This window comes from Scyliorhinus torazame, chromosome 19 (assembly GCF_047496885.1).
Source record: "Scyliorhinus torazame isolate Kashiwa2021f chromosome 19, sScyTor2.1, whole genome shotgun sequence".
NCBI classification, from domain to species: Eukaryota; Metazoa; Chordata; class Chondrichthyes; order Carcharhiniformes; family Scyliorhinidae; genus Scyliorhinus; species Scyliorhinus torazame.
In genome coordinates, this window is record NC_092725.1 from 14,160,676 (window position 1) to 14,186,790 (window position 26,115).

At 56.9% G+C, this 26,115-nt stretch overlaps 1 protein-coding gene across 1 annotated transcript in view; it reads left to right on the forward strand.

The window, feature by feature from the left end:
* The first annotated feature begins 222 nt into the window (after positions 1 to 222).
* pelo (pelota mRNA surveillance and ribosome rescue factor) overlaps positions 223 to 26,115 on the forward strand; it is a 65,427-nt gene continuing 39,534 nt past the window's right edge. The window contains exons 1-5 of the mRNA XM_072485422.1: positions 223 to 375; positions 10,978 to 11,070; positions 11,726 to 11,876; positions 14,528 to 14,618; positions 15,563 to 15,726. Coding sequence (XP_072341523.1) covers positions 335 to 375; positions 10,978 to 11,070; positions 11,726 to 11,876; positions 14,528 to 14,618; positions 15,563 to 15,726 — 540 coding nt within the window. The 5' untranslated portion in view covers positions 223 to 334. The remainder of the gene's footprint in view (positions 376 to 10,977; positions 11,071 to 11,725; positions 11,877 to 14,527; positions 14,619 to 15,562; positions 15,727 to 26,115) is intronic.

Below are 26,115 nucleotides of genomic sequence, written 5' to 3' on the forward strand. Positions count from 1 at the left end.
GAGAATCAATCATGGCGGCTGCTGCGGCGCCTTGACCAAAGATGGCCTCCTCTCCTCACTGCGCACGCGCGGCTCTACCTGGCCGGGGGGGGGGGGGAGACATCAACGGAGCGTCGGTTTCCCCGCACTGACTCACTGCGCACGCGCGTTGCCAGCATCAAAGCTGGAGTGTGGCCCGCCCGGCCCGTCACAAAGATGGCGGGGCCTCTATTCGTCACAGAATGGGAGTCCCCAGAGCCAGGATGCACGGTGCTGCCGTGGCGCCAGGGTTTGTGTGGAGCGGTGGCTGCCGGGCCGGGTTTGGGAGGACGGCTGGAGCCTGGGAGTCGGCAGCATGAAGCTGCTCAGCAAACTGATCGACAGGGACAACACGGGGTGAGGGTCACCCTGGTAACTGGGGGGAGGGTCACCCTGGTAACTGGGGGGGAGGAGGGTCACCCTGGTAACTGGGGGGAGGGTCACCCTGGTAACTGGGGGGGAGGGTCACCCTGGTAACTGGGGGGAGGAGGGTCACCCTGGTAACTGGGGGGAGGGTCACCCTGGTAACTGGGGGGGAGGGTCACCCTGGTAACTGGGGGGAGGGTCACCCTGGTAACTGGGGGGGGAGGAGGGTCACCCTGGTAACTGGGGGGAGGGTCACCCTGGTAACTGGGGGGGGAGGAGGGTCACTCTGGTAACTGGGGGGGGAGGAGGGTCACCCTGGTAACTGGGGGGGGAGGGTCACCCTGGTAACGGGGGGGGGGAGGAGGGTCACCCTGGTAACTTGGGGGAGGAGGGTCACCCTGGTAACGGGGGGGGGGGAGGGTCACCCTGGTAACGGGGGGGGGGGAGGGTCACCCTGGTAACTGGGGGGGAGGAGGGTCACCCTGGTAACTGGGGGGAGGGTCACCCTGGTAACTGGGGGGGGAGGAGGGTCACTCTGGTAACTGGGGGGGGAGGAGGGTCACCCTGGTAACTGGGGGGGGAGGGTCACCCTGGTAACGGGGGGGGGGAGGAGGGTCACCCTGGTAACTTGGGGGAGGAGGGTCACCCTGGTAACGGGGGGGGGAGGGTCACCCTGGTAACTGGGGGGGAGGAGGGTCACCCTGGTAACTGGGGGGAGGAGGGTCACCCTGGTAACTGGGGGGGGAGGAGGGTCACCCTGGTAACTGGGGGGGGAGGGTCACCCTGGTAACGGGGGGGGGGGGAGGAGGGTCACCCTGGTAACGGGGGGGGGGGGGAGGAGGGTCACCCTGGTAACTGGGGGGGGGAGGAGGGTCACCCTGGTAACTGGGGGGGGAGGAGGGTCACCCTGGTAACTGGGGGGAGGAGGAGGGTCACCCTGGTAACTGGGGGGAGGGTCACCCTGGTAACGGGGGGGAGGAGGGTCACCCTGGTAACTGGGGGGGGGAGGGTCACCCTGGTAACGGGGGGGGGGGAGGAGGGTCACCCTGGTAACTGGGGGGGGAGGAGGGTCACCCTGGTAACTGGGGGGGGAGGAGGGTCACCCTGGTAACTGGGGGGAGGAGGAGGGTCACCCTGGTAACTGGGGGGAGGGTCACCCTGGTAACTGGGGGGGGAGGAGGGTCACCCTGGTAACTGGGGGGGGAGGGTCACCCTGGTAACGGGGGGGGAGGAGGGTCACCCTGGTAACTGGGGGGGGAGGAGGGTCACCCTGGTAACTGGGGGGGGAGGAGGGTCACCCTGGTAACTGGGGGGGGAGGAGGGTCACCCTGGTAACTGGGGGGGGAGGAGGGTCACCCTGGTAACTGGGGGGGAGGAGGGTCACCCTGGTAACTGGGGGGGGAGGAGGGTCACCCTGGTAACTGGGGGGGGAGGAGGGTCACCCTGGTAACTGGGGGGGGAGGAGGGTCACCCTGGTAACTGGGGGGAGGAGGGTCACCCTGGTAACTGGGGGGGAGGGTCACCCTGGTAACGGGGGGGGGAGGAGGGTCACCCTGGTAACTGAGGGGGGAGGAGGGTCACCCTGGTAACTGGGGGGGGAGGAGGGTCACCCTGGTAACTGGGGGGGGAGGGTCACCCTGGTAACTGGGGGGGAGGAGGGTCACCCTGGTAACTGGGGGGGGAGGGTCACCCTGGTAACTGGGGGGGAGGAGGGTCACCCTGGTAACTGGGGGGGGAGGGTCACCCTGGTAACTGGGGGGAGGGTCACCCTGGTAACTGGGGGGGGAGGGTCACCCTGGTAACTGGGGGGGGGAGGGTCACCCTGGTAACTGGGGGGGAGGAGGGTCACCCTGGTAACTGGGGGGGGGAGGGTCACCCTGGTAACTGGGGGGAGGAGGGTCACCCTGGTAACGGGGGGGGGAGAGGGTCATCCTGGTAACTGGGGGGGAGGAGGGTCACCTTGGTAACGGGGGGGTGGAGGAGGGTCACCTTGGTAACGGGGGGAGGAGGAGGGTCACCCTGGTAACGGGGGGGGTGGAGGAGGGTCACCTTGGTAACGGGGGGGAGGAGGAGGGTCACCCTGGTAACTGGGGGGAGGAGGAGGGTCATCCTGGTAACTGGGGGGAGGGTCACCCTGGTAACTGGGGGGGAGGAGGGTCACCCTGGTAACTGGGGGGGAGGAGGAGGGTCACCCTGGTAACTGGGGGGGAGGAGGAGGGTCAACCTGGTAACTGGGGGGGGAGGAGGGTCACCCTGGTAACGGGGGGGAGGAGGGTCACCCTGGTAACTGGGAGAGGAGGAGGGTCACCCTGGTAACAGGGGGGAAGGGGGTCGCCCTGGTAACGGGGGGGGAGGGGGTCGCCCTGGTAACGGGGGGGAGGGGGTCACCCTGGTAACTGGGGGGCAGGGGTCACCCTGGTAACTGGGGGGGGAGAGGGGGTCACCCTGGTAATGGGGGGGAGAGGGGGTCACCCTGGTAACAGGGGGGGTGTCACCTTGGTAACTGGGGGGGAGGGGGGAGAGGGTCACCCTGGTAATGGGGGGAGGGAGGTCACCTTGTTAACTGGGGGGGAGAGGGTCACCCTGGTAACTGGGGGGGGAGGAGGGTCACTCTGGTAACTGGGGGGGGAGGAGGGCCACCCTGGTAACTGGGGGGGAGGGTCACCCTGGTAACTGGGGGGGGGGGAGGGTCACCCTGGTAACTGGGGGGAGGAGGGTCACCCTGGTAACTGGGGGGGGAGGAGGGTCACCCTGGTAACTGGGGGGGAGGGTCACCCTGGTAACGGGGGGGGAGGAGGGTCACCCTGGTAACTGGGGGGGGAGGAGGGTCACTCTGGTAACTGGGGGGGAGGGTCACCCTGGTAACTGGGGGGGGAGGAGGGTCACCCTGGTAACTGGGGGGAGGAGGGTCACCCTGGTAACTGGGGGGGAGGGTCACCCTGGTAACGGGGGGGGGAGGAGGGTCACCCTGGTAACTGGGGGGGGAGGAGGGTCACCCTGGTAACTGGGGGGGAGGAGGGTCACCCTGGTAACTGAGGGGGGAGGAGGGTCACCCTGGTAACTGGGGGGGGAGGAGGGTCACTCTGGTAACTGGGGGGGGAGGAGGGTCACCCTGGTAACGGGGGGGGGAGGGTCACCCTGGTAACTGGGGGGGAGGAGGGTCACCCTGGTAACTGGGGGGAGGAGGGTCACCCTGGTAACGGGGGGGGAGAGGGTCATCCTGGTAACTGGGGGGGGGAGGAGGGTCACCCTGGTAACTGGGGGGGGTGGAGGAGGGTCACCTTGGTAACGGGGGGGGTGGAGGAGGGTCACCTTGGTAACGGGGGGAGGAGGAGGGTCACCCTGGTAACGGGGGGGTGGAGGAGGGTCACCTTGGTAACGGGGGGGAGGAGGAGGGTCACCCTGGTAACGGGGGGGGAAGAGGAGGGTCACCCTGGTAACTGGGGGGAGGAGGAGGGTCACCCTGGTAACTGGGGGGAGGAGGGTCACCCTGGTAACTGGGGGGGAGGAGGAGGGTCAACCTGGTAACTGGGGGGGGAGGAGGGTCACCCTGGTAACGGGGGGGAGGAGGGTCACCCTGGTAACTGGGAGAGGAGGAGGGTCACCCTGGTAACAGGGGGGAAGGGGGTCGCCCTGGTAACGGGGGGGGAGGGGGTCACCCTGGTAACTGGGGGGGGAGGGTCACCCTGGTAACTGGGGGGGGAGGGTCACCCTGTTAACTGGGGGGGAGGAGGGTCACCCTGGTAACTGGGGGGAGGAGGGTCACCCTGGTAACGGGGGGGGGAGAGGGTTATCCTGGTAACTGGGGGGGGGAGGAGGGTCACCCTGGTAACTGGGGGGGGTGGAGGAGGGTCACCTTGGTAACGGGGGGTGGAGGAGGGTCACCTTGGTAACGGGGGGAGGAGGAGGGTCACCCTGGTAACGGGGGGGTGGAGGAGGGTCACCTTGGTAACGGGGGGGAGGAGGAGGGTCACCCTGGTAACGGGGGGGGAAGAGGAGGGTCACCCTGGTAACTGGGGGGGAGGAGGGTCACCCTGGTAACTGGGGGGAGGAGGAGGGTCACCCTGGTAACTGGGGGGAGGAGGGTCACCCTGGTAACTGGGGGGGAGGAGGAGGGTCAACCTGGTAACTGGGGGGGAGGAGGGTCACCCTGGTAACTGGGGGGGAGGAGGGTCACCCTGGTAACTGGGGGGAGGAGGAGGGTCACCCTGGTAACTGGGGGGAGGAGGGTCACCCTGGTAACTGGGGGGGAGGAGGAGGGTCACCCTGGTAACTGGGGGGGAGGAGGAGGGTCAACCTGGTAACTGGGGGGGGAGGAGGGTCACCCTGGTAACGGGGGGGAGGAGGGTCACCCTGGTAACTGGGAGAGGAGGAGGGTCACCCTGGTAACGGGGGGGGAGGGGGTCACCCTGGTAACTGGGGGGCAGGGGTCACCCTGGTAACTGGGGGGGGAGAGGGGGTCACCCTGGTAATGGGGGGGAGAGGGGGTCACCCTGGTAACAGGGGGGGTGTCACCTTGGTAACTGGGGGGGAGGGGGGAGAGGGTCACCCTGGTAATGGGGGGAGGGAGGTCACCTTGTTAACTGGGGGGGAGAGGGTCACCCTGGTAACTGGGGGGGGGAGGGGTCACCCTGGTAACTGGGGGAGGAGGAGGGTCACCCTGCTAACGGGGGGGGGGGAGAGAGGGTCATCCTGGTAACGGGGGGGGAGGGGGTCACCCTGGTCACGGGGGGGCGGTCACCTTGGTAACTGGGGGGGGAGGGTCACCCTGGTAACTGGGGGGAGGGGGTTCACCTTGGTAACTGGGGGGGAGGGTCACCCTGGTAACTGGTGGGGGGGGGGAGAGAGGGTCACCCTGGTAACTGGGGTGAGGGTCACCCTGGTAACTGGTGGGGGGGGGAACCCTGGTAACGGGGGGGGGGAGAGAGGGTCACCCTGGTAACGGGGGGGTCACCCTGGTAACGGGGGGGGAGAGGGTCATCCTGGTAACGGGGGGAGGGGGGTCACCATGGTAACGGGGGGGGTGGAGAGGGTCACCCTTGTAACGGGGGGGGGAGAGGGTCACCCTGGTAACGGGGGGGGGGGAGAGGCTCACCCTGGTAACGTGGGGGGGGAGAGAGGGTCACCCTGGTAACGGGGGGGGGGGAGAGAGAGGGTCACCCTGGTAACGGGGGGGGGGGGGAGAGAGGGTCACCCTGGTAACGGGGGGGGGGCGAGAGTGGGTCACCCTGGTAACGGGGGGGGGGGTGAGAGAGTGTCACCCTGGTAACGGGGGGGGGGGGTGAGAGAGTGTCACCCTGGTAACGGGGGGGGGGGGAGAGGGTCACCCTGGTACCTGGGGGGGGGGGAGAGGGGGTCACCCTGCTCACTGCGGGGGGGAGAGGGTGTCACCCTGGTAACTGGGGGGGGGAGGTGTCACCCTGGTAACGGGGGGGGGGGGGGGGAGGGGGTCACCCTGGTAACGGGGGGGAGAGGGGACGGGGTCACCCTGGTAACTGGGGGGGGGGGTCACCCTGGTAACTGAGGGAGGGGGGAGTGACCCAGGTAACTGAGGGAGGGGGGAGTGACCCTGGTAACTGAGGGAGGGAGGGGGGTGTGACCCTGGTAACATCGAACTGTACAGCACAGAACAGGCCCTTCGGCCCACGATGTTGTGCCGAGCTAGTTTGAAACTCAGATCAAATCAACCTGCTCCCAGTCATTCTGGTGAGCTCCACGTGCCTATCCAATAACCGCTTGAAAGTTCCTAGAGTGTCCGACTCCACTATCACAGCAGGCAGTCCATTCCACACCCCAACCACTCTCTGAGTAAAGAACCTACCTCGGACATCCCTCCTATATCTCCCATCCTGAACCTTATAGTTACGCCCCCTTGTAACAGCTACACCCACCCGAGGAAAAAGTCACTGAACGTCCACTCTTATCTATCCCCCTCATCATCTTATAAACCTCAATTATGTCGCCTCTCATCCTCCTTCTCTCCAATGAGATAGGCCCTAGCTCCCTCAACCTTTCCTCAACCTGGGCAGCACGGTAGCACAGTGGCTAGCAATGTCGCTTCACAGCTCCAGGGTCCCAGGTTTGATTCCGGCTTGGGTCACTGTCTGTGCGGAGTCTGCACATCCTCCCCGTGTCTGCGTGGGTTTCCTCCGGGTGCTCCGGTTTCCTCCCACAGTCCAAAGATGTGCAGGTTAGGTGGATTGGCCGTGCTAAATTGCCCTTAGTGTCCAAAAAGGGTTAGGAAAAGTTATTGGGTTACGGGGATAGGGTGGATGTGCGGGCTTAAGTGGGTCGGTGCTGACTCGATGGGCCGAATGGCCTCCTTCTGCACTATGTATGTTCATAATACCTGCCCGGAGAGAGGGAGGGGGTTGGGTGGTAACTGAGGGAGTGAGAGGGGAGTGACCCTGGTAACTGAGGGAGGGAGGGAGGGGGGAGTGACCCTGGTAACAGGGGGAGTGAGCCTGGTAACTAAGGGAGGGAGGGGGGAGTGTGTCCCTGGTTACTGAGGGAGGGGGGGTAACGGAGGGAGCGTGGTAACTGAGGGAGGGAGGGGGTTAACCCTGGTAACTGAGGGAGGGGGTAACCCTGGTAACTGAGAGAGGGGTAACCCTGGTAACTGAGGGAGGGAGGGGGGTAACCCTGGTCACCGAGGGTACCATAAAATCGTGGAATGTTAATCCGGTGTTTGCCGATTCGGGAAGGGCGCTGATCTGGGAGTGCGGCCTGCGCTTGGAATCAGGCTTCAAGCGATGGTGTATCCACGGGGGGGGTGGAGGTTTCTGAGTGGGGGTGTGGAGGTTTCTGAGGGAGGGGGGTGAAGGTTTCTGAGGGAGGGGGGGTGGAGGTTTCTGAGGGGGGGGGTGGAGCTTTCTGAGGGAGGGGGGTGGAGGTTTCTGAGGGGGGGGTGGAGGTTTCTGAGGGGGGGGTGGAGGTTTCTGAGGGGGGGGGGTGGCGGTTTCTGAGGAAGGGGGGGTGGAGGTTTCTGAGGGAGGGGGGTGGAGGTTTCTGAGGGAGGGGGGGTGGAGGTTTCTGAGGGGGGGTGTGGAGGTTTCTGAGGGAGGGGGGTGGAGGTTTCTGAGGGGGGGGAGGTTTCTGAGGGGGGGTGGAGGTTTCTGAGGGGGCGGGTGGAGGTTTCTGAGGGGGGGTGGAGGTTTCTGAGGGAGGGGGGTGGAGGTTTCTGGGGGGCGGGTGGAGGTTTTTGAGGGGGGGTGGAGTTTTCTGAGGGAGGGGGTGGAGGTTTCTGAGGGGGGAGGTGGAGGTTTCTGAGGGGGGGGTGGAGGTTTCTGAGGGGGGGGTGGAGGTTTCTGAGGGAGAGGGGGTGGAGGTTTCTGAGGGGGGGGTGGAGGTTTCTGAGGGGGGGGGTGGAGGTTTTTGAGGGAGGGGGGTGGAGGTTTCTGAGGGGGGTGGAGGTTTCTGAGGGGGGGTGGAGGTTTCTGAGGGAGGGGGTGGAGGTTTCTGAGGGAGGGGGGTGGAGGTTTCTGAGGGAGGGGGGGGTGGAGGTTTCTGAGGGAGGGGGTGGAGGTTTCTGAGGGAGGGGGGGTGGAGGTTTCTGAGGGAGGGGGGTGGAGGTTTCTGAGGGGGGTGGAGGTTTCTGAGGGGGGTGGAGGTTTCTGAGGGGGGGTGGAGGTTTCTGAGGGGGGGGTGGAGGTTTCTGAGGGGGGTGGAGGTTTCTGAGGGGGGTGGAGGTTTTGAGGGAGGGGGTGGAGGTTTCTGAGGGGGGTGTGGAGGTTTCTGATGGAGGGGGGTGGAGGTTTCTGAGGGAGGGGGGGTGGAGGTTTCTGAGGGAGGGTGGAGGTTTTGAGGGAGGGGAGGTGGACGTTTCTGAGGGAGGGGGGTGGAGGTTTCTGAGGGGGGGTGGAGGTTTCTGAGGGAGGGGGTGGAGGTTTCTGAGGGGGTGGAGGTTTCTGAGGGGGGGGTGGTTTCTGAGGGAGGGGGGTGGAGGTTTCTGAGGGAGGGGGGGTGGAGGTTTCTGAGGGAGGGGGGATGGAGGTTTCTGAGGGAGGGGGGGTGGAGGTTTCTGAGGAAGGGGGGGTGGAGGTTTCTGAGGGGGGGGTGAGGTTTCTGAGGGAGGGGAGGTGGACGTTTCTGAGGGAGGGGAGTGGAGGTTTCTGAGGGAGGGGGGTGTGTAGGTTTCTGAGGGAGGGGGTGGAGGTTTCTAAGGGGGGTGGAGGTTTCTGAGGGGGGGTGGAGGTTTCTGAGGGAGGGGGGTGGAGGTTTCTGAGGGGGGGTGGAGGTTTCTGAGGGGGGGGTGGAGGTTTCTGAGGGGGGGTGGAGGTTTCTGAGGGGGGGTGGAGGTTTCTGAGGGGGGGTGGAGGTTTCTGAGGAAGGGGGTGGAGGTTTCTGAGGGAGGGGGCTGGAGGTTTCTGAGGGGGTGTGGAGGTTTCTGAGGGAGGGGGTGGAGGTTTCTGAGGGGGGTGGAGGTTTCTGAGGGGGGGTGGAGGTTTCTGAGGGAGGGGGGGTGGAGGTTTCTGAGGGAAGGGGGGGTGGAGGTTTCTGAGGGGGGGTGGAGGTTTCTGAGGGAGGGGGTGGAGGTTTCTGAGGGAGGGGGGTGGAGGTTTCTGAGGGAGGGGGGTGGAGGTTTCTGAGGGGGGTGGAGGTTTCTGAGGGAGGGGGGTTGGAGGTTTCTGAGGAAGGGGGGGTGGATGTTTCTGAGGGAGGGGGGGTGGAGGTTTCTGAGGGGGGGGTGGAGGTTTCTGAGGGGGGGGTGGAGGTTTCTGAGGGGGGGTGGAGGTTTCTGAGGGGGGGGTGGAGGTTTCTGAGGGGGGGGTGGAGGTTTCTGAGGGAGGGGGGTGGAGGTTTCTGAGGGGGGGGTGGAGGTTTCTGAGGGAGGGGGGGTGGAGGTTTCTGAGGGGGGGTGGAGGTTTCTGAGGGGGGGTGGAGGTTTCTGAGGGGTGGGAGGTTTCTGAGGGGGAGTGGAGGTTTCTGAGGGGGGGTGGAGGTTTCTGAGGGGAGGGGGGGTGGAGGTTTCTGAGGGGGGGGTGGAGGTTTCTGAGGGGGGGTGGAGGTTTCTGAGGGAGGGGGGTGGAGGTTTCTGAGGAAGGGGGGGTGGATGTTTCTGAGGGGGGGGTGGATGTTTCTGAGGGGGGGGTGGAGGTTTCTGAGAGGGGGTGGAGGTTTCTAAGGGAGGGGGGTGGATGTTTCTGAGGGGGGGGTGGATGTTTCTGAGGGGGGTGTGGAGGTTTCTGAGGGGGGGTGGAGGTTTCTAAGGGAGGGGGGTGGATGTTTCTGAGAGGGGTGGAGGTTTCTGAGGGAGGGGGGGTGGAGGTTTCTGAGGGGGGTGGAGGTTTCTGAGGGAGGGGGGGTGGAGGTTTCTGAGGGGGGTGGAGGTTTCTGAGGGGGGTGGAGGTTTCTGAGGGAGGGGGGGTGGAGGTTTCTGAGGGGGGGTGGAGGTTTCTGAGGGGGGGGTGGAGGTTTCTGAGGCAGGGGGGTGGAGGTTTCTGAGGGAGGGGGGTGGAGGTTTCTGAGGGAGGGGGGTGGAGGTTTCTGAGGGGGGGGTGGAGGTTTCTGAGGGAGGGGTGGAGGTTTCTGAGGGAGGGGTGGACGTTTCTGAGGGGGGGTGGAGGTTTCTGAGGGAGGGGGGGTGGAGGTTTCTGAGGGAAGGGGGGGTGAAGGTTTCTGGGGGGGGGTGGACGTTTCTGAGGGAGGGTGGTGAGGTTTCTGAGGGAGGGGGGGTGGAGGTTTCTGAGGGAGGGGGGGTGGACGTTTCTGAGGGGGGGTGGTGGTTTCTGAGGGAGGGGAGTGGAGGTTTCTGAGGGGGGTTGGAGGTTTCTGAGGGAGGGGGGGTGGAGGTTTCTGAGGGAGGGGGGTGGAGGTTTCTGAGGGAGGGGGGTGGACGTTTCTGAGGGAGGGGGGTGGAGGTTTCTGAGGGAGGGGGGTGGAGGTTTCTGAGGGAGGGGGGTGGACGTTTCTGAGGGAGTGGGGTGGACGTTTCTGAGGGGGGGTGGAGGTTTCTGAGGGGAGGGGGGGTGGAGCTTTCTGAGGGGAGGGGGGTGGACGTTTCTGAGGGGGGTGGACGTTTCTGAGGTGGGGGGGGTGGACGTTTCTGAGGGGCGAGTGGAGGTTTCTGAGGGAGGGGGGGTGGAGCTTTCTGAGGGGACGGGGTGTGGACGTTTCTGAGGTGGGGGTGGTGGACGTTTCTGAGGGGCGAGTGGAGGTTTCTGAGGGAGGGGGGTAGACATGATGTGGGTTTCCCTGGCCGGGACAAGCATTTACACCTCATCCTTAACTGCCCCCTCGGGAAGGTGGTGGGTGAGCCGCCATCTTGAGCCGCTGCAGTCCCGTGTGGCGTAGGTACACCCACCGTGCTGTTAGAGAGGGAGTTCCGGGATTCTGACCCAGCGGCTGAGATATTTCCCAGTCAGGGTGGTGGTGGGGGTGTGGGGGGCTCGGAGGGGGAGCTTGCAGGCGGTGGGTGTTCCCCGTGCCTCTGCTGCCCCTTGTCCCTCTGGGTGGGAGAGGTGGCGGGTTTGGAAGGTGCTGTCGAAGGAGCCTCGGCGAGCGGCTGCCGTGCATCTTGTAGACGGTACACACGGCTGCCGCTTCGGATGTCGAACTCTCTTGAATGTCATGTTTGTCCTGTCCCTCCCACAGCCAGATAACACTGATGCCTGAGGAAGCAGAAGACATGTGGCACACCTACAACCTGCTCCAGATCAAGGACAGCCTGCGGGCATCGACGTTCCGGTAAGGGGCAGCGAGTGGGGACGAGGGGTGCGGGCGGGGGGGGGGGGGGGGGGGGAGGAGCAGGAGCAGCCGCAGCCAAGTCCCACCCTCGATCCTGCTAACACCTCCACCCCGATTCATGTCTCACCTTTTAATTCACTAAAACATCCCCTCGGTGCTTCACAGGAGCCGCCATCGAGCTCACTCTGACCCCGAGGTGCCAGAGGAGATAGCGACGGGTGACCACTGGCTCTGTCAAAGAGCTCGGTCCTGAAGGAGTGTCTTTGAGGAGGGGAGGTAGAGCGGGAGGGGGAGGGAGGGCGTGGGGGAGGGAGAGCGTGGGTGGGTGATGGGTGAATGGAGATGTGCTACGAGCCAGGTCACGGGGAGGAGGGTGGGGGAACTTCAGATTCCGGAGGCTAGAATGGGTGAGCAGCTGACAGTGGTTTGCGATGGCCACATGACGGAGGGCAAACGCAATCCTGAACAGACACACACACAACGATGCAGACGCACACTCCCGACAATTCATGAGCAGAGTTTGTGCGTCCCTTGTTGCCCCGTCAGCCTTTCCCGGGCCGCCCAGGAGGATTCTGGGCCCGTTACGTACCAGGCCGAGATACAGCCTGGGTCTGTCCTGATGTGCGATCGCTCAACGCTCATGCCTCCTTTGCAGGAAGGTACAGACGGAGTCTGCGACCGGCAGCGTGGGGAGTAACCGGGTGCGGACCACACTCACCATCTGTGTGGAGACCATTGACTTTGATGCCCAGGCCTGCATGCTGCGGGTGAAGGGGACCAACATTCAGGAGAATGATTATGTGAAGGTGAGGAGAGATCTGTCAGATTTATGTATAGAACAACAGATACCCGGGTGTGAGTTACAGACTGGAATCTAATCGAGGGGTTCAGGGTGGTTTATAAATAGAATAACAGATACCCGGGAGTGAGTTACAGACTGGAATCTAAACGAGGGGTTCGGGGTGGTCTATATATAGAATAACAGATACCCGGGAGTGAGTTACAGACTGGAATCTAATGGAGGGGTTCGGGGTGGTTTATATATAGAATAACAGATACCTGGGAGTGAGATACAGTCTGGAATCTAATGGAGGGGTTCGGGGTGGTTTATATATAGAATAACAGATACCTGGGAGTGAGCTACAGACTGGAATCTAATCGAGGGGTTCGGGGTGGTTTATATATAGAATAACAGATACCCGGGAGTGAGTTACAGACTGGAATCTAATCGAGGGGTTCGGGGTGGTCTATATATAGAATAACAGATACCCGGGAGTGAGTTACAGACTGGAATCTAATCGAGGGGTTCAGGGTGGTTTATATATAGAATAACAGATACCCGGGTGTGAGTTACAGACTGGAATCTAATCGAGGAGTTCAGGGTGGTTTATATATAGAAACACAGATACCCGGGAGTGAGTTACAGACAGGAATCTAATCGAGGAGTTCAGGGTGGTTTATATATAGAAACACAGATACCCAGGAGTGAGTTACAGACTGGAATCTAATCGAGGAGTTCAGGGTGGTTTATATATAGAAACACAGATACCCGGGAGTGAGTTACAGACTGGAATCTGATCGAGGGGTTCGGGGTGGTCTATATATAGAATAACAGATACCCGGGAGTGAGTTACAGACTGGAATCTACTCGAGGGGTTCGGGGTGGTTTCTATATGGAATAACAGATACCCGGGAGTGAGTTACAGACTGGAATCTAATCGAGGGGTTCAGGATGGTTTATAGAAAGAATAACAGATACCCGGGAGTGAGTTACAGACTGGAATCTAATCGAAGGGTTCGGGATGGTTTATAAATAGAATAACAGATACCCAGGAGTGAGTTACAGACTGGAATCTAATCGAGGGTTCGGGGTGGTTTATATATAGAATAACAGATACCCGGGAGTGAGTTACTGACTGGAATCCAATCGAAGGGTTCAGGATGGTTTATATATAGAATAACAGACACCTGCAAGTGAGTTACAGACTGCAATCTAATCGAAGGGTTCAGGGTGGTTTATATATAGAATAACAGATACCCGGGAGTGAGTTACAGACTGGCATCTAATCGAGGGGTTCAGGGTGATTTATATATAGAATAACAGATACCCGGGAGTGAGTTACAGACTGGAATCTAATCGAGGGGTTCAGGATGGTTTATAGAAAGAATAACAGATACCCGGGAGTGAGTTACAGACTGGAATCTAATCGAAGGGTTCAGGATGGTTTTTATATAGAATAACAGACACCTGGGAGTGAGTTACAGACTGGCATCTAATCGAGGGGTTCAGGGTGGTTTATATATAGAATAACAGATACTCGGGAGCGAGTTATAGACTGGAATCTAATCGAGGGGTTCAAGGTGGTTTATATATAGAATAACAGATACCCGGGAGTGAGTTACAGACTGGCATCTAATCGAGGAGTTCAGGGTGGTTTATATATAGAATAACAGATACCCGGGAGTGAGTTACAGACTGGAATCTAATCGAGGAGTTCAGGGTGGTTTATATATAGAAACACAGATACCCGGGAGTGAGTTACAGACTGGAATCTAATCTAGTGGTTCTGGGTGGTTTATATTTGGAATAACAGATACCCGGGAGTGAGTTACAGACTTGAATCTAATCGAGGGGTTCAGGATGGTTTATATATAAATAACAGATACCCGGGAGTGAGTTACAGACTGGAATCTAACCGAGGGGTTCAAGGTGGTTTATATATAGAATAACAGATACCCGGGAGTGAGTTACAGACGGGAATCTAATCGAGGGGTTCGGGGTGGTTTATATATAGAATAACAGATACCCGTGAGTGAGTTACAGACTGGAATCTAATCGAGGGTTCGGGATGGTTTATATATAGGATAACAGATACCCGTGAGTGAGTTACAGACTGGAATCTAATCGAGGGTTCGGGATGGTTTATATACAGGATAACAGATACCCGGGAGTGAGTTACTGACTGGAATCCAATCGAGGCGTTCGGGGTGGGTTATATATAGAATAACAGATACCCGGGAGTGAGTTACAGACTGGAATCTAATCGAGGGGTTCAGGGTGGTTTATATATAGGATAACAGATACCCGGGAGTGAGTTACAGACTGGAATCTAATCAAGGGGTTCAGGGTGGTTTATATATAGGATAACAGATACCCGGGAGTGAGTTACAGAGTGGAATCTAATCGAGGGGTTCGGGGTGGTTTATATATAGAATAACAGATACCCGGGAGTGAGTTACAGAGTGGAATCTAATCGAGGGGTTCGGGGTGGTTTATATACAGAATAACAGATACCCGGGAGTGAGTTACAGACTGGAATCTAATCGAGGGGTTCGGGGTGGTTTATATATAGAATAACAGATACCCGGGAGTGAGTTACAGAGTGGAATCTAATCGAGTGGTTTTGGAGGAGAGGGTTTATACACTGAGTGACTGATGCTCCCTCTTTCATTACAGATGGGGGCCTATCACACAATTGAGCTGGAGCTGAATCGGAAGTTTACACTGGCAAAGAAACAGTGGGACAGTGTGGTGCTGGAGCGAATCGGTGTGTGTTCTGTGAAGGCGGTGTTCCCTCCATCAGCACCCACCCCGTGCCCTTTCCCCACCCTTCCCATCGTCCTCAACCCCTTTTTATATTCTTCATTCCCTGGACAGAAGCATCACTGGCCAGGCCCATCCCGAATTGCCCCCTCGAGAAGGTGGTGGGTGAGCCGCCATCTTGAGCCGCCCAGTCCCGTGTGGTGTAGGTACTCCCACTGTGCTGTTAGGGAGGGAGTTCCGGGATTCCACAGTGTTTATGTGGCTGGGTCCAGTTTCTGATCAATGGGAACCCCCAGGATGTTGATTGTGGGCGATTCAGCAATGGGAATGCCATTGAATAAGGGGCAGTGGTTAGATCCTCTCTTGGAGGAGATGGTCATTACCCGGCACTTGTGTGGGGCGAATGTGAGGATGGAAGTCCCAACCAGAGTCAATAGAAATCGGAATCTCTTGTGACACGGCAAATATTGCAACTGAATTGAACAGTCAGGTGTGGAGTGCGAAGTCTCACTTGTCGGATTCCCTGCCCTGTAACGTAACCATGACTAACTGCAGAGAAGCTACCAGCTGATTAAAACCATAAGACACAGGAGCAGAAATGGACCATTCGGCCCATCGAGTCTGCTCTGCCATTCAATGAGATTGTGACTGATCCTCAATTCACACCTCCCGGCTAGTTCCCATCACCCTCGATCCCCGTATCTCCGCCTTAACCGGAGTTAACGACCCGCCTCCACCGCTCTGTGCGGCACAGAATGCCACAGATTCACCAATAATAATGATAATCTTCATTGTCACTGCGCCACCGTGTTGCCCTCGAAGAGCAGAAATTCCTCCTGGTCTCTGCCTGGGGCCGGATCGGGCTCCGAGGGCGGAACGGCTCCCCTCTTGTTATCGCGTTCTAGCTGACTGAGCAAAGACCTGACGTCTCCTCTCCTCTGCCTCCAGAACAGGCCTGTGACCCCGGGTACAACGCAGACGTGGCTGCAGTCATTATGCAGGAGGGCCTGGCTCACATCTGCCTCGTCACGTCCAGCATGACAGTCCTACGTGCCAAGGTGGAGACCACCATTCCCAGGAAACGTAAAGGCAGCTGCACCCAGCACGACAAGGTACGTCCCAGAGGGGGAAAGGACAGTGTATCTAACAAACTGTGACACTGTCCCAGAGGGGGAAAGGCCAGTGTATCTAACAAACTGTGACACTGTCCCAGAGGGGGAAAGGCCAGTGTATCTAACAAACTGTGACACTGTCCCAGAGGGGGATAGGACAGTGTATCTAACAAACTGTGACACTGTCCCAGAGGGGGAAAGGCCAGTGTATCTAACACACTGTGACACCCAGTCCCAGAGGGGGAAAGGACAGTGTATCTAACACACTGTGACACCCGGTCCCAGAGGGGGAAAGGACAGTGTATCTAACAAACTGTGACACTGTCCCAGAGGGGGAAAGGACAGTGTATCTAACACACTGTGACACTGTCCCAGAGGGGGAAAGGACAGTGTATCTAACAAACTGTGACACTGTCCGAGAGGGGGAAAGGACAGTGTATCTAACACACTGTGACACTGTCCCAGAGGGGGAAAGGACAGTGTATCTAACACACTGTGACACTGTCCCAGAGGGGGAAAGGACAGTGTATCTAACACACTGTGACACTGTCCCAGAGGGGGAAAGGACAGTGTATCTAACACACTGTGACACTGTCCCAGAGGGGGAAAGGACAGTGTATCTAACAAACTGTGACACTGTCCGAGAGGGGGAAAGGACAGTGTATCTAACACACTGTGACACCCGGTCCCAGAGGGGGAAAGGACAGTGTATCTAACACACTGTGACACCCGGTCCCAGAGGGGGAAAGGACAGTGTATCTAACACACTGTGACACTCGGCCCCAGAGGGGGTCAGGGCAGTGTATCTAACACACTGTGACACTGTCCCAGAGGGGGAAAGGACAGTGTATCTAACACTGTGACACCCGGTCCCAGAGGGGGAAAGGACAGTGTATCTAACACACTGTGACACTGTCCCATAGGGGGAAAGGACAGTGTATCAAACACACTGTGACACTGTCCCAGAGGGAGAAAGGACAGTGTATCTAACACTGTGACACCCGATCCCAGAGGGGGAAAGGACAGTGTATCTAACACATTGTGACACTGTCCCAGAGGGGGAAAGGACAGTGTATCTAACACACTGTGACACTGTCACAGAGGGAGAAAGGACAGTGTATCTAACACTGTGACACCCGGTCCCAGAGGGGGAAAGGACAGTGTATCTAACACACTGTGACACTGTCCCAGAGGGGGAAAGGACAGTGTATCTAACACTGTGACACCCGATCCCAGAGGGGGAAAGGACAGTGTATCTAACACACTGTGAGACTTGGTCCCAGAGGGGGAAAGGGCAGTGTATCTAACACACTGTGACACTGTCCCAGAGTGGGAAAGGACAGTGTATCTAACACACTATGACACCCGGTCCCAGAGGGGGAAAGGACAGTGTATCTAACACATTGTGACACTGTCCCAGAGGGGGAAAGGACAGTGTATCTAACACACTGTGACGCTGTCCCAGAGGGGGAAAGGACAAAGAACAAAGAAATGTACAGCACAGGAACAGGCCCTTCGGCCCTCCAAGCCCGTGCCGACGATACTGCCCGACTAAACTACAATCTTCTACACTTCCTGGGTCCGTATCCTTCTATTCCCATCCTATTCATATATTTGCCAAGATGCCCCTTGAATGTCCCTATCGTCCCTGCTTCCACTACCTCCTCCGGTAGTGAGTTCCAGGCACCCACTACCCTCTGCGTAAAAAAGCTTGCCTCGTACATCTACTCTAAACCTTGCCCCTCTCACCTTAAACCTATGCCCCCTAGTAATTGACCCCTCTACCCTGGGGAAAAGCCTCTGACTATCCACTCTGTCTAAGGACAGTGTATCTAACACACTGTGACACTGTCCCAGAGGGGGAAAGGACAGTGTGTCTAACACACTGTGACACCCGGTCCCAGAGGGGGAAAGGACAGTGTATCTAACACACTGTGATACTGTCCCAGAGGGGGAAAGAATAGTGTTTCTAACACACTGTGACACTGTCCCAGAGGGGGAAAGGACAGTGTATCTAACACACTGTGACATTGTCCCAGAGGGGGAAAGGACAGTGTTTCTAACACACTGTGACACCCGGTCCCAGAGGGGGAAAGGACAATGTATCTAACACACTGTGACACCCGGTCCCAGATGGGGAAAGGACAGTGTATCTAACACATTGTGACACTGTCCCAGAGGGGGAAAGGACAGTGTATCTAACACATTGTGACACTGTCCCAGAGGGGGAAAGGACAGTGTGTCTAACACACTGAGACACTGTCCCAGAGGGGGAAAGGACAGTGTATTAAAACACACTGTGACAACCGGTCCCAGAGGGGGAAAGGACAGTGTATTAAAACACACTGTGACACCCGGTCCCAGAGGGGGAAAGGACAATGTATCTCACACACTGTGACACCCGGTCCCAGAGGGGGAAAGGACAGTGTATCTAACACACTGTGACACTGTCCCAGAGGGGGAAAGGACAGTATATCTAACACACTGTGACACTGTCCCAGAGGGGGAAAGGACAGTGTATCTAACACACTGTGACACTGTCCCAGAGGGTAAAAGGACAGTGTATCTAACACACTGTGACACCCGGTCCCAGAGGGGGAAAGGACAGTGTATCTAACACACTGTGACACTGTCCCAGAGGGGAAAAGCACAGTGTATCTAACACACTGTGACACCCGGTCCCAGAGGGGGAAAGGACAGTGTATCTAACACACTGTGACACTGTCCCAGAGGGAGAAAGGACAGTGTATCTAACACTGTGACACCTGATCCCAGAGAGGGAAAGGACAGTGTATCTAGCACACTGTGACACTGTCCCAGAGGGGGAAAAGACAGTGTATCTAACACACTGTGACACCCGGTCCCAGAGGGGGAAAGGACAGTGTATCGAACACACTGTGACACTGTCCCAGAGGGGGAAAGGACAGTGTATCTAACACACTGTGACACTGTCCCAGAGGGGAAAAGGACAGTGTATCTAACACTGTCCCAGAGAGGGAATGGACAGTGTATCTAACACACTGTGACACCCGGTCCCAGAGGGAGAAAGGACAGTATATCTAACACACTGTGACACTGTCCCAGAGGGGAAAAGGACAGTGTATCTAACACACTGTTACGCCCGGTCCCAGAGGGGGAAAGGACAGTGTATCTAACACACTGTCCCAGAGGGGGAAAGGACAGTGTATCTAACACACTGTGACACCCGGTCCCAGAGGGGGAAAGGACAATGTATCGAACACACTGTGACACTGTCCCAGAGGGGGAAAGGACAGTGTATCTAACACACTGTGACACCCGGTCCCAGAGGGGGAAAGGACAGTGCATCTAACACACTGTGACATAGGGGGAAAGGACAGTGTATCTAACACACTGTCCCAGAGGGCGAAAGGACAGTCTATCAAACACACTATGACACTGTCCCAGAGGGGAAATGACAGTGTATCTAACACACTGTGACACTGTCCCAGAGGGGGAAAGGACAGTGCATCTAACCCACTGTGACACTGTCCCAGAGGGGAAAAGGCAGTGTAATTAACACACTGTGACACTGTCCCAGAGGGGGAAAGGACAGTGTACCTAACACACTGTCCCAGAGGGCGAAAGGACAGTCTATCAAACACACTATGACACTGTCCCAGAGGGGAAATGACAGTGTATCTAACACACTGTGACACTGTCCCAGAGGGGGAAAGGACAGTGCATCTAACCCACTGTGACACTGTCCCAGAGGGGAAAAGGCAGTGTAATTAACACACTGTGACACTGTCCCAGAGGGGGAAAGGACAGTGTATCTAACAGACTGTGACACCCGGTCCCAGGGGGGGGGAAAGGACAGTGTATCTAACACACTTTGACACTGTCCCAGAGGGGGAAATGACAGTGTATCTAACACACTGTGACACTGTCCCAGAGGGGGAAAGGACAGTGTATCTAACACACTGTGACACTGTCCCAGAGGGGGAAAGCACAGTGTATCTAACACACTGTGACACTGTCCTAGAGGGGGAAAGGACAGTGTATCTAACACACTGTGACACTGTCCCAGAGGGGGAAAGGACAGTGTATCTACCACACTGTGACACTGTCCCAGAGGGGGAAAGGACATCTAACACACAGTGACACTGTCCCAGAGGGGGAAAGGGCAGTGTATCTAACACACTGTGACACCTGGTCCCAGAGGGGGAAAGGACAGTGTATCTAACACACTGTGACACTGTCCCAGAGGGGGAAAGGACAGTGTATCTAACACACTGTGACACTGTCCCAGAGTGGGAAAGGACAGTATATCTAACACACTGTGACACCTGGTCCCAGAGGGGGAAAGGACAGTGTATCTAACACACTGTGACACTGTCCCAGAGGGGGAAAGGACAGTGTATCTAACACACTGTGACACTGTCCCAGAGTGGGAAAGGACAGTATATCTAACACACTGTGACACTGTCCCAGAGGGGGAAAGGACATCTAACACACAGTGACACTGTCCCAGAGGGGGAAAGGGCAGTGTATCTAACACACTGTGACAGTCCCAGAGGGGGAAAGGACAGTGTATCTAACAGACTGTGACACTGTCCCTTGGGGGAAAGGACATCTAACACACTGTGACACTGTCCCAGAGGGGGAAAAGACAGTGTATCTAACACACTGTGACACTGTCCCAGAGGGGGAAAGGACAGTGTGTCTAACACACTGTGACATTGTCCCAGAGGGGGAAAGGACAGTGTCTCTAACACACTGTGACACCCGGTCCCAGAGGGGGAAAGGACAATGTATCTAACACACTGTGACACCCGGTCCCAGAGGGGGAAAGGACAGTGTATCTAACACATTGTGACACTGTCCCACAGGGGGAAAGGACAGTGTATCTAACACATTGTGACACTGTCCCAGAGGGGGAAAGGACAGTGTGTCTAACACACTGAGACACTGTCCCAGAGGGGGAAAGGACAGTGTATTAAAACACACTGTGACACCCGGTCCCAGAGAGGGAAAGGACAATGTATCTAACACACTGTGACACTGTCCCAGAGGGGGAAAGGACAGTATATCTAACACACTGTGACACTGTCCCAGAGGGGGAAAGGACAGTGTATCTAACACACTGTGACACTGTCCCAGAGGGGGAAAGGACAGTGTATCTAACACACTGTGACACTGTCCCAGAGGGGGAAAGCACAGTGTATCTAACACACTGTGACACTGTCCCAGAGGGGGAAAGGACAGTGTATCTAACACACTGTGACACTGTCCCAGAGGGGGAAAGGACAGTGTATCTAACACACTGTGACACTGTCCCAGAGGGGGAAAGGACATCTAACACACAGTGACACTGTCCCAGAGGGGGAAAGGGCAGTGTATCTAACACACTGTGACACCTGGTCCCAGAGGGGGAAAGGACAGTGTATCTAACACACTGTGACACTGTCCCAGAGGGGGAAAGGACAGTGTATCTAACACACTGTGACACTGTCCCAGAGTGGGAAAGGACAGTATATCTAACACACTGTGACACCTGGTCCCAGAGGGGGAAAGGACAGTGTTCTAACACACTGTGACACAGTCCCAGAGGGGGAAAGGACAGTGTATCTAACACACTGTGACAGTGTCCCAGAGGGGAAAAGGACAGTGTATCTAACACTGTCCCAGAGAGGGAAAGGACAGTGTATCTAACACACTGTGACACTGTCCCAGAGTGGGAAAGGACAGTATATCTAACACACTGTGACACCCGTTCCCAGAGGGGGAAAGGACAGTGTATCTAACACACTGTTACACCCGGTCCCAGAGGGGGAAAGGACAGTGTATCTAACACACTGTGACGCTGTCCCAGAGGGGGAAAGGACAAAGAACAAAGAAATGTACAGCACAGGAACAGGCCCTTCGGCCCTCCAAGCCCGTGCCGACGATACTGCCCGACTAAACTACAATCTTCTACACTTCCTGGGTCCGTATCCTTCTATTCCCATCCTATTCATATATTTGCCAAGATGCCCCTTGAATGTCCCTATCGTCCCTGCTTCCACTACCTCCTCCGGTAGTGAGTTCCAGGCACCCACTACCCTCTGCGTAAAAAAGCTTGCCTCGTACATCTACTCTAAACCTTGCCCCTCTCACCTTAAACCTATGCCCCCTAGTAATTGACCCCTCTACCCTGGGGAAAAGCCTCTGACTATCCACTCTGTCTAAGGACAGTGTATCTAACACACTGTGACACTGTCCCAGAGGGGGAAAGGACAGTGTGTCTAACACACTGTGACACCCGGTCCCAGAGGGGGAAAGGACAGTGTATCTAACACACTGTGATACTGTCCCAGAGGGGGAAAGAATAGTGTTTCTAACACACTGTGACACTGTCCCAGAGGGGGAAAGGACAGTGTATCTAACACACTGTGACATTGTCCCAGAGGGGGAAAGGACAGTGTTTCTAACACACTGTGACACCCGGTCCCAGAGGGGGAAAGGACAATGTATCTAACACACTGTGACACCCGGTCCCAGATGGGGAAAGGACAGTGTATCTAACACATTGTGACACTGTCCCAGAGGGGGAAAGGACAGTGTATCTAACACATTGTGACACTGTCCCAGAGGGGGAAAGGACAGTGTGTCTAACACACTGAGACACTGTCCCAGAGGGGGAAAGGACAGTGTATTAAAACACACTGTGACAACCGGTCCCAGAGGGGGAAAGGACAGTGTATTAAAACACACTGTGACACCCGGTCCCAGAGGGGGAAAGGACAATGTATCTCACACACTGTGACACCCGGTCCCAGAGGGGGAAAGGACAGTGTATCTAACACACTGTGACACTGTCCCAGAGGGGGAAAGGACAGTATATCTAACACACTGTGACACTGTCCCAGAGGGGGAAAGGACAGTGTATCTAACACACTGTGACACTGTCCCAGAGGGTAAAAGGACAGTGTATCTAACACACTGTGACACCCGGTCCCAGAGGGGGAAAGGACAGTGTATCTAACACACTGTGACACTGTCCCAGAGGGGAAAAGCACAGTGTATCTAACACACTGTGACACCCGGTCCCAGAGGGGGAAAGGACAGTGTATCTAACACACTGTGACACTGTCCCAGAGGGAGAAAGGACAGTGTATCTAACACTGTGACACCTGATCCCAGAGAGGGAAAGGACAGTGTATCTAGCACACTGTGACACTGTCCCAGAGGGGGAAAAGACAGTGTATCTAACACACTGTGACACCCGGTCCCAGAGGGGGAAAGGACAGTGTATCGAACACACTGTGACACTGTCCCAGAGGGGGAAAGGACAGTGTATCTAACACACTGTGACACTGTCCCAGAGGGGAAAAGGACAGTGTATCTAACACTGTCCCAGAGAGGGAATGGACAGTGTATCTAACACACTGTGACACCCGGTCCCAGAGGGAGAAAGGACAGTATATCTAACACACTGTGACACTGTCCCAGAGGGGAAAAGGACAGTGTATCTAACACACTGTTACGCCCGGTCCCAGAGGGGGAAAGGACAGTGTATCTAACACACTGTCCCAGAGGGGGAAAGGACAGTGTATCTAACACACTGTGACACCCGGTCCCAGAGGGGGAAAGGACAATGTATCGAACACACTGTGACACTGTCCCAGAGGGGGAAAGGACAGTGTATCTAACACACTGTGACACCCGGTCCCAGAGGGGGAAAGGACAGTGCATCTAACACACTGTGACATAGGGGGAAAGGACAGTGTATCTAACACACTGTGACACTGTCCCAGAGGGGTAAAGGACAGTGTACCTAACACACTGTCCCAGAGGGCGAAAGGACAGTCTATCAAACACACTATGACACTGTCCCAGAGGGGAAATGACAGTGTATCTAACACACTGTGACACTGTCCCAGAGGGGGAAAGGACAGTGCATCTAACCCACTGTGACACTGTCCCAGAGGGGAAAAGGCAGTGTAATTAACACACTGTGACACTGTCCCAGAGGGGGAAAGGACAGTGTATCTAACAGACTGTGACACCCGGTCCCAGGGGGGGGGAAAGGACAGTGTATCTAACACACTTTGACACTGTCCCAGAGGGGGAAATGACAGTGTATCTAACACACTGTGACACTGTCCCAGAGGGGGAAAGGACAGTGTATCTAACACACTGTGACACTGTCCCAGAGGGGGAAAGCACAGTGTATCTAACACACTGTGACACTGTCCTAGAGGGGGAAAGGACAGTGTATCTAACACACTGTGACACTGTCCCAGAGGGGGAAAGGACAGTGTATCTACCACACTGTGACACTGTCCCAGAGGGGGAAAGGACATCTAACACACAGTGACACTGTCCCAGAGGGGGAAAGGGCAGTGTATCTAACACACTGTGACACCTGGTCCCAGAGGGGGAAAGGACAGTGTATCTAACACACTGTGACACTGTCCCAGAGGGGGAAAGGACAGTGTATCTAACACACTGTGACACTGTCCCAGAGTGGGAAAGGACAGTATATCTAACACACTGTGACACCTGGTCCCAGAGGGGGAAAGGACAGTGTATCTAACACACTGTGACACTGTCCCAGAGGGGGAAAGGACAGTGTATCTAACACACTGTGACACTGTCCCAGAGTGGGAAAGGACAGTATATCTAACACACTGTGACACTGTCCCAGAGGGGGAAAGGACATCTAACACACAGTGACACTGTCCCAGAGGGGGAAAGGGCAGTGTATCTAACACACTGTGACAGTCCCAGAGGGGGAAAGGACAGTGTATCTAACAGACTGTGACACTGTCCCTTGGGGGAAAGGACATCTAACACACTGTGACACTGTCCCAGAGGGGGAAAAGACAGTGTATCTAACACACTGTGACACTGTCCCAGAGGGGGAAAGGACAGTGTGTCTAACACACTGTGACATTGTCCCAGAGGGGGAAAGGACAGTGTCTCTAACACACTGTGACACCCGGTCCCAGAGGGGGAAAGGACAATGTATCTAACACACTGTGACACCCGGTCCCAGAGGGGGAAAGGACAGTGTATCTAACACATTGTGACACTGTCCCACAGGGGGAAAGGACAGTGTATCTAACACATTGTGACACTGTCCCAGAGGGGGAAAGGACAGTGTGTCTAACACACTGAGACACTGTCCCAGAGGGGGAAAGGACAGTGTATTAAAACACACTGTGACACCCGGTCCCAGAGAGGGAAAGGACAATGTATCTAACACACTGTGACACTGTCCCAGAGGGGGAAAGGACAGTATATCTAACACACTGTGACACTGTCCCAGAGGGGGAAAGGACAGTGTATCTAACACACTGTGACACTGTCCCAGAGGGGGAAAGGACAGTGTATCTAACACACTGTGACACTGTCCCAGAGGGGGAAAGCACAGTGTATCTAACACACTGTGACACTGTCCCAGAGGGGGAAAGGACAGTGTATCTAACACACTGTGACACTGTCCCAGAGGGGGAAAGGACAGTGTATCTAACACACTGTGACACTGTCCCAGAGGGGGAAAGGACATCTAACACACAGTGACACTGTCCCAGAGGGGGAAAGGGCAGTGTATCTAACACACTGTGACACCTGGTCCCAGAGGGGGAAAGGACAGTGTATCTAACACACTGTGACACTGTCCCAGAGGGGGAAAGGACAGTGTATCTAACACACTGTGACACTGTCCCAGAGTGGGAAAGGACAGTATATCTAACACACTGTGACACCTGGTCCCAGAGGGGGAAAGGACAGTGTTCTAACACACTGTGACACAGTCCCAGAGGGGGAAAGGACAGTGTATCTAACACACTGTGACAGTGTCCCAGAGGGGAAAAGGACAGTGTATCTAACACTGTCCCAGAGAGGGAAAGGACAGTGTATCTAACACACTGTGACACTGTCCCAGAGTGGGAAAGGACAGTATATCTAACACACTGTGACACCCGTTCCCAGAGGGGGAAAGGACAGTGTATCTAACACACTGTTACACCCGGTCCCAGAGGGGGAAAGGACAGTGTATCTAACACACTGTCCCAGAGCGGGAAAGGACAGTGTATCTAACACACTGTGACACCTGGTCCCAGAGGGGGAAAGGACAATGTATCGAACACACTGTGACACTGTCCCAGAGAGGGAAAGGACAGTGTATCTAACACACTGTGACACCCGGTCCCAGAGGGGAAAGGACAGTGTATCTAACACACTGTGACACTGTCCCAGAGGGGGAAAGGACATGTATCTAACACACTGTGACACCCGGTCCCAGAGGGGGAATGGACAGTGTATCTAACACACTGTGACATAGCGGGAAAGGACAGTGTATATAACACACTGTGACACTGTCCCAGAGGGGGAAAGGACAGTATATCTAACACACTGTGACAACTGGTCCCAGAGGGGGAA